The sequence below is a fragment of the Chelonia mydas genome, chromosome 12 (genome assembly GCF_015237465.2).
Source record: "Chelonia mydas isolate rCheMyd1 chromosome 12, rCheMyd1.pri.v2, whole genome shotgun sequence".
Classification (NCBI taxonomy): Eukaryota; Metazoa; Chordata; order Testudines; family Cheloniidae; genus Chelonia; species Chelonia mydas.
This window is the reverse complement of record NC_051252.2, coordinates 40,082,803-40,095,730: the sequence shown is the minus strand read 5'-3', so window position 1 is coordinate 40,095,730 and position 12,928 is coordinate 40,082,803. Positions and strand designations below refer to the sequence as shown.

The window sequence follows — 12,928 nt, the reverse complement described above, 5'->3', positions numbered from 1 at the left end:
AACAGGGGGTGGGGCGAGGCTGTTTGGGGGGCACAGCCTTCCCTACCCAGCCCTCCATACAGTTTTGCACCCCGATGTGGCCCTCGGGCCAAAAAGTTTGCCCATCCTTGCCATAAATTAAAAAAAATAAAATGGCAGGTGAAATATTTATAAGAGCAAATGTTTAAGTTAGACTTGTCTCACTGACAGAGAAGGAACCCTGGAGGGTAAGGCAGGACAATGCTTCCCTGTCTCCTCCATTCTATGAAAATATGAACTGTTTTTCACATAAATAGCAGAGGGGAAACCAATTAGCATTACTAGAATACATTAATAATAGGAGGAAGACATATATGGTCTTCCCAGTATAATCAGAAAACGTAGGGAAAATGATATGCATATTTGTAATATGACCTAAAACCTCACCAGAATTAAGTTTAAATGATATAAATTTCTTCTTAGACAGAAAAACAGCCTCATGCCTGTCTCCTCCTGAATTTGCATGACCATGCAAGTTCACAACTAGTATTTGGCAATTTCTGTCAGATCAGATTGAGAAATTTATATGAAAAAGCTGTTTCAAAAGTATTTGGCTTAAGGTGATTTGCCATAATTGCACTGATTTTAAAACAAACGCAGTGCATGCAACAAGACCGTCTTTTCCCAGGTGTTTGGTCTTCAAACATACTGTATCTTGTGATCAGTTCCATAATTAAAACCTGAACGAAGAAGCCCTCCAAAGTATAACATTTCACAATCAATTTTTTTGTCCATTTTAAAGGATCAAGAGAGAATGTCTCACTGACCTTATACGGTGGAGGTTTGTAGAATATCATGAACCAAAGTCTGATAAACACCTTTACCAATACTGAACAGAACTATTCCCCTGGCAACTGTGGTAGGCTGGGAGAGGGCTTAATCAGTTTATGCAGAATGTACGTTTTAACTGTATCAACAATTAGTTTCTGCATTTATGTCTGTGAAGAAACAGTCTAAATGTCAACTAGCCAGTGTTGCCTTCTTGAGTGTGTGGATAGCCTGAAAAAAGGGAAAAGTGTGAGATTCCCTCGTTAGCAATTTGGCTGGGGAAGGAAAGGAAACCTCTTCTTCCTCAAGGCCATTCACTGATGGTGGACCTATTTCCTGGCAACTTTGCCAGCCTTAAACCTGGAGAGGCTATTTGCACTCTGATTGGAAGAGGTGATGGCCCATGGATTTACACAATGGTGGATCTGCAAAGTATCCAGCCTGAAATTCTCACTGTACAATACCACAGAGCAAGGCTCCATAATCTACAGGAAATGCACATCTTCTTTACAGGTTTCCCCAACTCCTTGCCTAACCCCTGTATAGCTGAACCACAGTAGTTTTGCTACAAGACAGGCCTTCATTGCTGTAGAGAAGAGTGCAAGTTTTTCCCTTAATACTGCTACATGTCTGATTTTTCACAAGATTTCATCCATTATGCTCTCACCTATACCAAATCTTGCAAGACCCTTGAACACTTGCAACAAGTATGAATAAATCTTCTAACTAAGCATCTAGTGGATGATTTATCAAGGGCTGCAGAAACTTAATTTTGTGTATTTATGAAATTTAACCTCTCAAGACTCAAACTGTCCTCTGAGCCCGTTATTTATTCAATCTTAGCACAGAATCCCAAAGTGCTTCACCAGACCTGTTTTGTAGGCTTGCTTTCAAATTAAAAGAAAAGAGGTAGAACTTAGAGGTTATAAAAGCATACAAATTGCAACAGTACCATTTTATGGCAAGAAATCCTTATTATTCAGCTTCAGTGTAGCCAAACAGCCTGTTACCACAAAAACCCCTTCCGTTTTATTTTCACCCAGTTTTTTTATTCTACAGAAACCCTCTTCCAGTTGGAACAATCTACACAAGTTCAATGAAACACTAAGTAAACAAATGTAGAGAGCAGTATGATTTACACTACTGTCCTAGTTAACCAAAAATACTAACTACATTCAAGGACTTTAGATTATCAGTTCTCCATAGTTTGTTAGGAAATTATTCCAATATACTAGCAGTTGAAAGAATGATGTTAAGTTTTGAGGCACTACATCTTCTCTGCTTTTCATGACATCCAGAATTTTAAATCATGTAATTAAACATGGGAATCAGAAAAGGAATGTTAAGCAATCTAATTATTATGAAAGTATAGTCATATTGTTCAGAGCTCTGAGATTGGGATTCACATTTCTTTGCCTTTACAGCTCACCTAATTACCTATGTCACAAGAGAATTCTCAATACAGAAACATATGGGTCACACATTTTGATCTCTCACACTCAGAATTCCAGCTAAACAGATTAATGAAGGACACTAAGATCATAGAAATTTTGATGGGAAGGACAGACAGACGTGTGACCTATTAAAAGTATATACACATTTAATACTTTGGCCTCCCCAGGTTACCTATGTGTTTTCTTTAATTATTCTACTTTTGAATCCTGAGTTACCTTGCTTGGTAAAATACTCCACATATACTGTGTTATTTTTCTTTGAAGAGGTACTGATTGCCAATTATTTGGAATGTTTTCCCCTTAAGAGTCTCTTGAAATTATGGTTATTATTTACAATCTAATTACCTATATTAGAGAGGAATTTTAAATATTTCACTGGAATCCCTCTCATTTGTCCCTGTTCCCAACTATAAAGGGGAGCTGGTATTTCTACACTGTCCTTCTAAATTCAGTTACCTTTTACTCCCAGAATCAGTGGCATTCCATTTTCCATGCCTGTGCAAACAGCAACAGCAATATTTTACATATACTTATTTATTAATTAGCTTAATGGGTATCAGAACCAAACAAATCATTCTGACTGGCATGGACATTCAAGGCTGGCATGGACATTCAAACGAACTGCCAAAGCCAAATGCTTTTAGTAGAACACATTCCATGACGCCTACTCAATATCTCAACATCCTATTTTTGTTTTATTTGTTTCTTCATTGTCCTGATAACTTAAAATGTGTGCCATCTGAACCATAGCTGGTCCAAATGAAGACTTGAGACTAATAGTGAGACCGAGACTTGGCATGATTCCAATGGAGGAACAGGAATCCTCCTGTTTGCCCTGGAAAATCATCAAAAATCAAAGCCTTTTAAAAAGGCTTTCACAAACTCTCTTCACAGTTTCTATGGAAGTGGGTTTTTTTCCCTAGCTCTGACAGAAGATTAGAAGTCTCTTCTGAGGCAGCTAGTATTTCAATTGCATGAATTAGCAAATATAACAAATGTCATCATCCTCCCTCTTCTCCTGATGCCAAAATGTGAGTCAACTAACTTGTCTGAGCTCCACTAGGCAGAAAAGCAAAAATCTACAGTCACTCCCACAATCTATGTTTGTAGTGCTGCATCTCTGTACTCTAGACATAGATGTTCCCCCTCCCGTCCATTTCTGTATACACCGGACACTTGCTAGAATGTGGGATTTGGGATCCATGCGTGGTACTGCGTTAACGCAGGGACTGCATTAAAATGAATTCCAATTAAACTAATTAAATTTGGGATCCATGGCCGCGACCGCATTATGTGTGAATTTGCGCTATATAGACGCGCGTTCTAGCAAGGGTCCGGTGTACTACCCACTTCTGATACTAAAGCATCTACTTTTAACGAGAATCTGCTACCTGGAACTTTATCAATTTTTTTCTTACAATCTAGATATATTGTATAATGCATACTACTATAATCAACTTTGTTCCCAATGTTCCAAAAGGTTAAGGCTATATAAACATAACCTTTCCTTTATTAATGCATGCTGCTTAGCTCCTGTTATGGTAGTAATGAACATTTTGCTAGTTTCTTCATTATTAAAGCTACAGAGGTCACACGTCTGCAGCTTACTAAACCTGTGCTCCCTGTCTGGAGAAAACTTCTATGCACACACAATTCTTGTCTACAGGAAGAGCACTTCTTTCCATGGTAACTGATAATTGCCTTCTTTCCTGTAAGCTTGGTGCACCCTTGTTTTCTAGCTTTCCAAACAATTTATTTATTAATCTGAGAAGCTACAAATCAATTTTAAATACTTAATATTTCACAGTATTATAAACTTTTCCTGGTGAACTTATCACCAAGATGTTGGACTGTTTCCCTTATACGTCTAGACCATTTGTGGTAAACAGACAAAAAATTGTTCCATTGATCAAGTACTTTTTTGCAGAAGGCAAGAGGAAAAGACTGGGTGGCAATGTTTACTCTACATCCTTTGTTGAGCCTTGTTCTCATCTTACCAAATGAGATATCTACCATGAAGCCGCAGGCCACTCTGGAGAGTTTCTTAGAATCACTTTCTCAAAGCAACATTTTAAGTATGGAACTGCAATGACCCTGGGAACACAGACTAAAGGCTGTTTCCCTTAGGAATATGAAAAGCTCATCTTTCCAGTCAGTCATATTTTAATGTTCACCATTCCAGTGATGAACATTAGAACACATTGCAAGCACATACATAAAAGTAAAAAATAAATCTACCCACTTGACTGCAGTATAAAAATAAGTACTAAAGAAGCCACAGATAAAACAAACAAAAAACCCCCCAACAAACTATTGTAAACTCATGGACGTTTTCTCTCTCTAAAGCAACTACTGAAATGTATTTAGTAAACTGTGTGAAGTGGTAGAGATGAGAGACCACCACCCAGGCTTGCCCACATACGAACACACACATGCACACAACCCAGAAGCACAGAGAGAAACAGGATTAGAGATTTATTTCTGAAAATCAAATACAGAAGTGAGTTCACATGAAAAACAAAATTTGGTTCAGCATATAATCTTAACATTTTATCAAATAAAAAGTGAAAGACGTGTTAATTTAAATGCTGAAAAATCGTAACAAGCAATTAACTTCCATATCCATCGCTCTCTCTATTTGATAAATAGAAAGACAGACAGAAGCAGATAAAATGTATCAACTGAGATCCTCACATAAAAATCTGAACAAGGTATTTTTAGGAAGACAGTGTAGAACAGTTGTAAGATCTCTTCAGTACTTATAGCTCTTTTTAAATAGACTTTTTACGGATGGAGCCATAGAATTGAAAAGCTTTCTATCCTTTGGGAATCTCAATCCACTGGGGAAAAAAGCTTGGATAATCTCACCAGTACTGGACTGAATAACTAACTAAGCCTAGAATATGTTATATTGCAATAAATCTTAGCTTTACTTCTCTGTAAAGCTTAGCAATTTTAGAAGAAACTTATGAGCTAAGATATAAAAGGGAAGGAGAGGCTGTGTTTATGTGAAAACCTGAGTAGAACACTTGAGAAAAGTCAGGAGTATGTTTTATTAGCTTGGTGTTACATATGGTGATAGAACTTTAAAAAATGTAGATACCAACCCATTTCCTGCTTTTGAGTTGCCTTTGCTGTCCGTGCTGAGCTGAGAAAGGACATAGTGAGGCGCTTTGGCACTGTCGGCATCAAATATATCCATGCTGGATCCTTCACAATCTCGACGTTTGATCCCTGGCCTCTGCTTTGGATTTCGTTTGCGTGATTTACGTGGCACCTCAGTGTTATCATTGTAGGAACTGGTGCTCATGTTACTGAAGTTGGAGGGGGAATCCTCCATCCACATAATGCAGCTCTGCTCTGATTCCAATCCACACCCTTCATCTTGGCAGGACATCTGACTGTTATCCAGCAAATCCTCAGGTGGTGGTGAGATGTACAGGACTGTATGTCTCTTCGGCATTGATTGTTGCTGCTGGACTGTGTTACTGGTTAACTGCTTTTCACTTACCCCTCGGTTACTTACCCCCACGACTGAGGAGCAGCTCTCCACTTGCATAGCCTTGCTGTCGGTGACTGAGGTAGAGTAAATGGTAGGACTGGAAGAGGTGGTAAAGGAGCTGCAAGCACCGCCCATGGAGGAAGAGGAGGGAGCTGAAGAAGCATCTGCGGTGTACAATTCAGAAGTAAATACAAGACACATGTTTGCACCTGTGCTGGCTATAGCAGTCCCATTGAAATAATGTGATTTGTAAACTGATTTTTCCCCCAAATGAAATTTGGAATTTGGTAAGTTTGAAAATGTAAATGCTTCAAGCAATACAAGGTCTAAGCAATACAATATTATTTTTGAAGTGTCCAAATGGTACTTAAACTTTTGAATGATAATCAGTTACGTTTTTAGTTAACTTTAGGTCATAAAAAAGGCTGCAAGCAAACAACAAGGCTTTTATTGCTTCAACTGGACTAATCATTTTATCTAAAACAATGGAAACCCCAATGCAAAATGTATGCTTGTAGTCCACATTCAATGCCAATTAAACCATTCATTATTAGAATTTTTTGAAAAGACGGGACTGTGCTTAGCCACAAAATATTAAAATAAGTTTCTAACCTATGAAGCAGAGAACTACAGGTCATTTTTAATGCAGACACTCCCTGCTTCAGAGGCAAATCCTGGAATAAAAATATGAGAAAATAAATGAGAAAATTGCTGCTGATTCCAGATATCAATTATAAAATGAGAAATAAAATATAAAATCAACTGAATTGTAGGCAAAATGGAACTGGTACCAGTCACTATGATATGGGTTGTTTATTGTGTAGGTTCAGAACAGGGACAAAACTGATTTGTAGCATGCTGAGCATGGAAAGATAAAAGGCCACTAGGAACTCAGAGGCTGAAGAAGTCAGCATCAGATTACATACCCCCATCTCCCAGGAACTTGTTAGTTGGTCCCCTTAAATACAGAGTTAAAAGCCATATAGAACCAGTGAGGGGACAGAACTCTTAGTTCAATCATGCCTCAGCGTCCTCAGAGACATTAATAGAGTCCTACACCTATCTACCCACCTACTCTAGCAAAAATTATTTGACTAACTAAACTGGGAACCCTACAGATCAGACTGCCCTCGATACAGGAAAGCAGGACTAAGGGTTCAACAACAACAACAACAAAAACAGAAGATTTTTGAAGAGCAACAGGGTCATTTCTGCTAAAGACTTTTTTTAAAATAAATCTCTCAAAACTTGACATATCAATCAGCAAGTTAACAAAAACAAAGAAGGTTAAAACTCAAGTAGATGTTTTCAATGATAGTAGCTTATTGCAGAACAACTCACAGAACTTTATGTTTTACATCAGATTGTAAACCCTCCAGGGAAGGAACTATTTTCTTCTGTTTTTATAGTGCTGACCACACCAAAACTCAAGCAACAAATACAACCACCACAAACTTCAAAGGGAAATAAACCTACACTGGAATATCATAGCTGAATAGTCATTATTGCAGTGTAAAGAGTAATATCTGCTGTAAGGAGGAAGTTAGGTTTTTTGAGGGGTTTTAAATCCAAAGACAGGAGTCTCTGATAAGCCACTCAAACGATGAAATTATTTCCATAATGTGGAAATTCAGTTAATTAATCTGTATTCTAACCATCTTGGACCACGCTGAGGAGATCTCAGAGAATTAAAAAAGGAGAAAAAACAGTTTTTTGTTTAACCACGAAGTGAATATTTATTTTCAGGTATAGTAAAAATGAGAAAATCATACAAAACCCCAGTATATTTGTGAGTAAAATTGAAGCATCAGAACCATATGAAGAGTCATTAAAAATGAAGGCTGTTTTTAAAACAAACAAAAAAAAAACTTAGAGGTTTTTCTGTTCCAAGTGAAATGAAAAATAATCCCTATCTGTGGTTAAGTTTTAAGAGAAATTTACTTGTCAGTACAGTTTATCAATAAATTACTCTTTTGGCTATGTAGAAAGAGACTCCCTTCCTCCACCTCCTGGACAAGCTGAATGATACCAGTTCCATTTTCCAGTTTGTTCCTTGGTAAATGTAGTGGCTGAAGCTGGAGGATTCAGTCACTTTGAACTGCATTCAAATTTAAAGACAAATTTATCTGTTTTGTAGCATGCATTAATACAATGCTTCTTCTGTAGAAACATTTATAAAATTGGAAAAAACTTCTTCATCTAGATATTAATTTCAGTGACAATATTTAGAAGCTGATTTGCAACCACTTTGAGCTGAGAAAGATTGTTACCATACATGTTTTTACCTTGTTTAGTTAGCAGCAACAGCATTAGTTTCCATTTAGTATTTGTAAACTCACCCACATAGAAATAAGAGTGCGCAGCACGCACCCGGCACGTGTGCTGCATGCAAGGTTTGCAAGTGGAATACATGAAGCATTCAGCAATAATGCTGCAGACTGGTCCTGCAGCAGAGCAACATTTTCCCTTCTTAGGTATCAATCCGTTTACAGATTGAATGAAACACCATGCACATCCAGAATGCAGAATATGAACATGTCATGGATCCCTGCCCATGACAAACATTTTAACTGGAGTAATAAACAATTACACAGCTGACCCTTGAGTCACATAACAAAGTTCTAAAATTGGGATAAAGGTGATCACCCTTCTGCAGAATTTAGTGTTAAGGATTACTTGTGGAAACGTTTTGTAGCAAATATTAAAATAAACATTAAAATGAGCTCATCTAAAGAAGCATTCATGTGAAAAACCAAAGCAGCAGAATTTAGCACTTTATACATGCAAGTCTGCTCTGGGGCAGGTGTACCAAATGGTGATCATATCCTGCATCTAAAATAGAAACCCTAGAAACCCAACAGATGAATTTTATCTTAATTTTTGTGGAAAAAAACCTTTGGCACGCAGCCCATCAGGGAAAGCTGCTGGGGGCTGCGGGAAGCAGTGGCCACCACATCCCTCAGCCCGCGCCGCTTCCCGCAGCCCCCATTGGCCTGGAATGGTGAACCGCGGCCAGTGGGAGCTGCAATGGGCTTAACCTGCGGACGCTGCAGGTAAACAAACCGTCCAGGCCCGCCAACGGCTTTCCCTGACGGGCCGCGTGCCAAAGGTTGCTGATCCCTGATGTAAACAATATTATTTATTAGCACAAAGCAAAATAGCTGGTAACGCCAACACTGTCTGAGGTCACTAGCGAACAATATTTAAAACTTTAATCATAAATACTACCAGGTTCCAAAACAAATTTCCTCTGTATTTTTAAGAGAATTTGAAGGAAATATATATTCTCCTAGAGGGACCAGTTGCACTGTATTCCAATTAGCAGGGATGTCCTGTGTATTGGTAATGAGGGAAACAAATGGCAAGCTAAATGAATACTGTTTAATACAATCCAAATATCCTTCTCTTTTGCTATATATTCTCAAAAGTATTCAAATATCATCCATTAATATGCAACTGTTAAAATATATGTATAGCTTTGTGAAGTTCAGTGTTTTTCCGATCATACCTCAAAAATATACAAACAGCAGCACGAGGATCACATCAATCACAGAAACAGATGATTTATTTTCTGCCATTATACAAATCCAGGCAAATTTGAAATGTATTTTTGAGGATAAATCAGTGTAAATGTGCTTTCTAAACATTTCAAGTTATGCCACTACTAAAAATAATGCAACTATTTCATGTTTATAGGTAGAGCCAATAGGTCTCCAGCTAATTTATCCTCTTCCTAGTTTAAAGTGTAAACAAGTACGATCAGCCAGGTATGAATTCATGAAGTTACTATAAAGAATAACAAATCAACATATTTTATATAATTTCATTTTGTTTTTTAACTCTAAATATATTTGGAGCCAGTGACAATCTATGCATATATGTTATGCACAAAAGGGATCCCTTGGTTGAATATGCTGCATTTAAACATTTTTTATTCCAAGTTTTCAATACTTTAATCTTCATTGGTCCTGTTTTAAAACTTGAGAGCATTTTTCCATTTCCTACCTTTTCAGAAATTATCTAACAGAAAAAGGAATTGTTCCCAAGAATACAGGAATTGAGCATTGTCATAAATATAAAGGGAAGGGTAAACACCTTTAAATCCCTCCTGGCCAGAGGAAAAACCCTTTCACCTGTAAAGGGTTAAGAAGCTAAGATAACCTCGCTGGCACCTGACCAAAATGACCAATGAGGAGACAAGATACTTTCAAAGCTGGGGGGGGCGGGGGGGGCCGTGGGGGAAACAAAGGTTTTCTCTGTCTGTGTGATGCTTTTGCCAGGACCAGAGCAGGAATGCAGGTCAGAACTCCTGTAAAGAGTTAGTAAGCAATCTAGTTAGATATGTGTTAGATTCTGTTTTGTTTAAATAGCTGATAAAATAAGTTGTGCTGAATGGAATGTATATTCCTGTTTGTGTGTCTTTTTGTAACTTATGGTTTTGCCTAGAGGGATTCTCTATGTTTTGAATCTGATTACCCTGTAAGGTATTTACCACCCGATTTTACAGAGGTGATTCTTTTACTTTTTCTTTAATAAAAATTCTTCTCTTAAGAACCTGATTGCTTTTTCATTGTTCTTAAGATCCAAGGGTTTGGGTCTGTGTTCACCGATGCAAATTGGTGAGGATTTTTATCAAGCCTTCCCCAGGAAAGGGGGTGTAAGGCTTGGGGGGATATTTTGGGAGGAGACGTTTCCAAGTGGGCACTTCCCCTGTTCTTTATATAACACTTTGGTGGTGGCAGCTTTTAACCTAAGCTGGTAAGAAGAAGCTTAGGGGGTCTTTCATGCAGGTCCCCACACCTGTACCCTAGAGTTCAGAGTGGGGAAGGAACCTTGACATGGTGGCAGAGCGGTGGGATTAATTTGAAATCATTTTGAGATTTTTTTTTTTAAACCAGAAGCACAGAAGGATTAAAAGGAGGATTTTAAAAGATTTTAAAGGGTTTTGTAAAAGGGGACAAAGCAACAAGCATAATAAAAGGGATTTGTCTTTTGTGAGCTGGAGTTTTCTCTACCTAAAGGCAGGGTAGTTAACCTCCTGCAGGAAAATTCACAAGTTCTTCACAGACCTGAAGAGGTGGGGGTTTTTTTAGCTAAGAGCAACTAAAGGGTTTTTCTGTCTCTTTGCCTGGAGACAAAGGTGTTAGGTTTTTTTTTTTTTTAAAAGGATTTTTCCACAGGCTGACGATCACTATCAGAGAACATCGGTATCCAGGTACAGCACAACCTCTTTTTTTTTTGACAAGCCAAGTTTTTCTTTGTTTTTAACTAACTTTACACCCGAGGGTTAGAAATAAAACAAACAGAGAGGCAAACATGACAGAGCCCAAGGCAGAAACAGCCAAAGAGACTGCCCACAGGAGAGCTATGGAGGCAAAGGAAAAAGAAATGGAGGAGAAGAAAAAAGAGAGGAAGCATGAACTGGAGCTGGAGAAGGTAAGGGCTGAGCGGAATCTACTGGATAACCCTAACCATCCTTCCCCAACAATCCACAAATGGGAGCGACTGTGTCCACAGTATGATGAATCCAGTGATATTGCTGAGTATTTTCTCACCTTTGAGAGACTGTTCACTCTCCATAAAATTCCTGAAGCTCACAAGATGACCATCTTGGTCGCAAAATTGACTGGAAGAGCTCTGGACATATTCAATAAGATGCCTATTGATGAGGCTTCTAACTATAATAAGTTCAAGGATTTGGTTTTAAAGCAATTTCAAATTACACCTGAAACGTACAAAGTAAAATTTCGAACCCTTAAGAGAGGGCCTGGACTAAGTAATGTGGCTTATCTAAACCAGATGAAGGATCTGTTAGATAAATGGGTCCAAGGAAGGGGTGTCAGCAGCTTTGAAGGAATGTGTGATTTGATAACTCAGGAGCAATTCCTGAATATGTCCAAGGAGGAAATAAAACAGTGTTTATGGGATAAGGAAATGGACTCAGCAGAAAGTCTTGCTTCTTATGCTGATCGATACGAGCAGTCCCAGACCGCCAGAGAGGCGGGGCAAGCCAGAACAAAATGGGTGGAGGGAGGAGAGAGGAACAACCCTGGTCGCAGTTGGATCAGATACCAGAATGGACACCCTCAGACCATACCCAACTACCGGGGGCAGCCCAAGGCCCCAACTACACACCAAGGAATACTCCAGACACCTTATCGTCCTGCCACACCGTTCTCCAGCAACCCACCTCGCCCCAGTGACCCGTCAGCTCGACGATGTTTTAAATGTAACGAGCCGGGGCATGTGAAGGCCAACTGCCCCAAGAACCCCAACAGATTACAGTTCATTGCACCGGAATCATACCAGAGGTCCTCAGGCCCAGATACCTCCCAGAAAGCCTCGGAGCGGAGGGAAACTGTGAGTGTGGGCAGGAAGAAGGTCACCGCGTGGAGGGACACCGGAGCAAAAGTGTCGGCTATCCATGCTTCCTTAGTGGACCCCAATTTAATCAACCCAGAGATCCAAGTGACAATTCAACCCTTCAAGTCCAACTCTTTCAATTTGCCTACAGCCAAGTTGCCTGTCCAGTACAAGGGCTGGTCAGGAACATGGACTTTTGCACTATATGATGATTATCCTATCCCCATGCTGTTGGGGGAAGACTTGGCCAATCATGTGAAGCTAGCCAAGAGGATGGGAATGGTCACCCGCAGCCAGGCTAAGCAAGTCGTCACGCCTCGCTCTCTTCCGGAAACTTCTACCATGACCTGGTCACAGGTGATGGAACCGGACCCCACGCCAACATCTGCAACAGCAGCAGTGGATCCAATCCCAGAGACCCAGACAGAGCCAGCCCCAGAGCCGGAACCGGTGGAACAACCAGCACCTGAACCATTGCCCGCACTGAATCCAGTACTTGCAACCCCAACACCAGAGGGCCCCACTGAACCAGAACCGGCAGCAGCTGATAACCCTGCACCAGAGGCTCAGCTTGGGCCTGAACCCCAACATAGTGCACCAATGGAGAGCGGTTCACAGTCAACGGAAACAGCCCCATCCCCTACATCGCTTCCAGGGGGACCAAGCCGGTCCACAATCCAATGAGGAACTGATGTCTCCAGCATCAAGGGAACAGTTCCAGACCGAACAGGAAGCAGATGAAAACCTCCAGAGAGCTTGGACGGTGGCACGGAGCAACCCACCGCCTCTCAGCTCTTCTAATCGATCCAGGTTTGTTATAGAA

General features: G+C 39.7%; 1 protein-coding gene across 7 annotated transcripts in view; it reads right to left on the bottom strand.

The window, feature by feature from the left end:
• The window catches only part of NFAT5 (nuclear factor of activated T cells 5), a 152,879-nt gene that overhangs the window by 68,388 nt on the left and 71,563 nt on the right, over nucleotides 1-12,928 (bottom strand). For 4 of the 7 annotated variants that reach the window (XM_037877569.2, XM_043526020.1, XM_037877568.2 and 1 more), the window contains exon 3: nucleotides 5,348-5,906. In XM_037877569.2, coding sequence (XP_037733497.1) covers nucleotides 5,348-5,906 — 559 coding nt within the window. Of the gene's footprint in view, nucleotides 1-5,347; nucleotides 5,907-6,354; nucleotides 6,417-12,928 lie in introns of all 7 variants that reach the window. The other 3 variants (XM_037877570.2, XM_037877571.2, XM_037877572.2) reach the window with 3 other exon arrangements.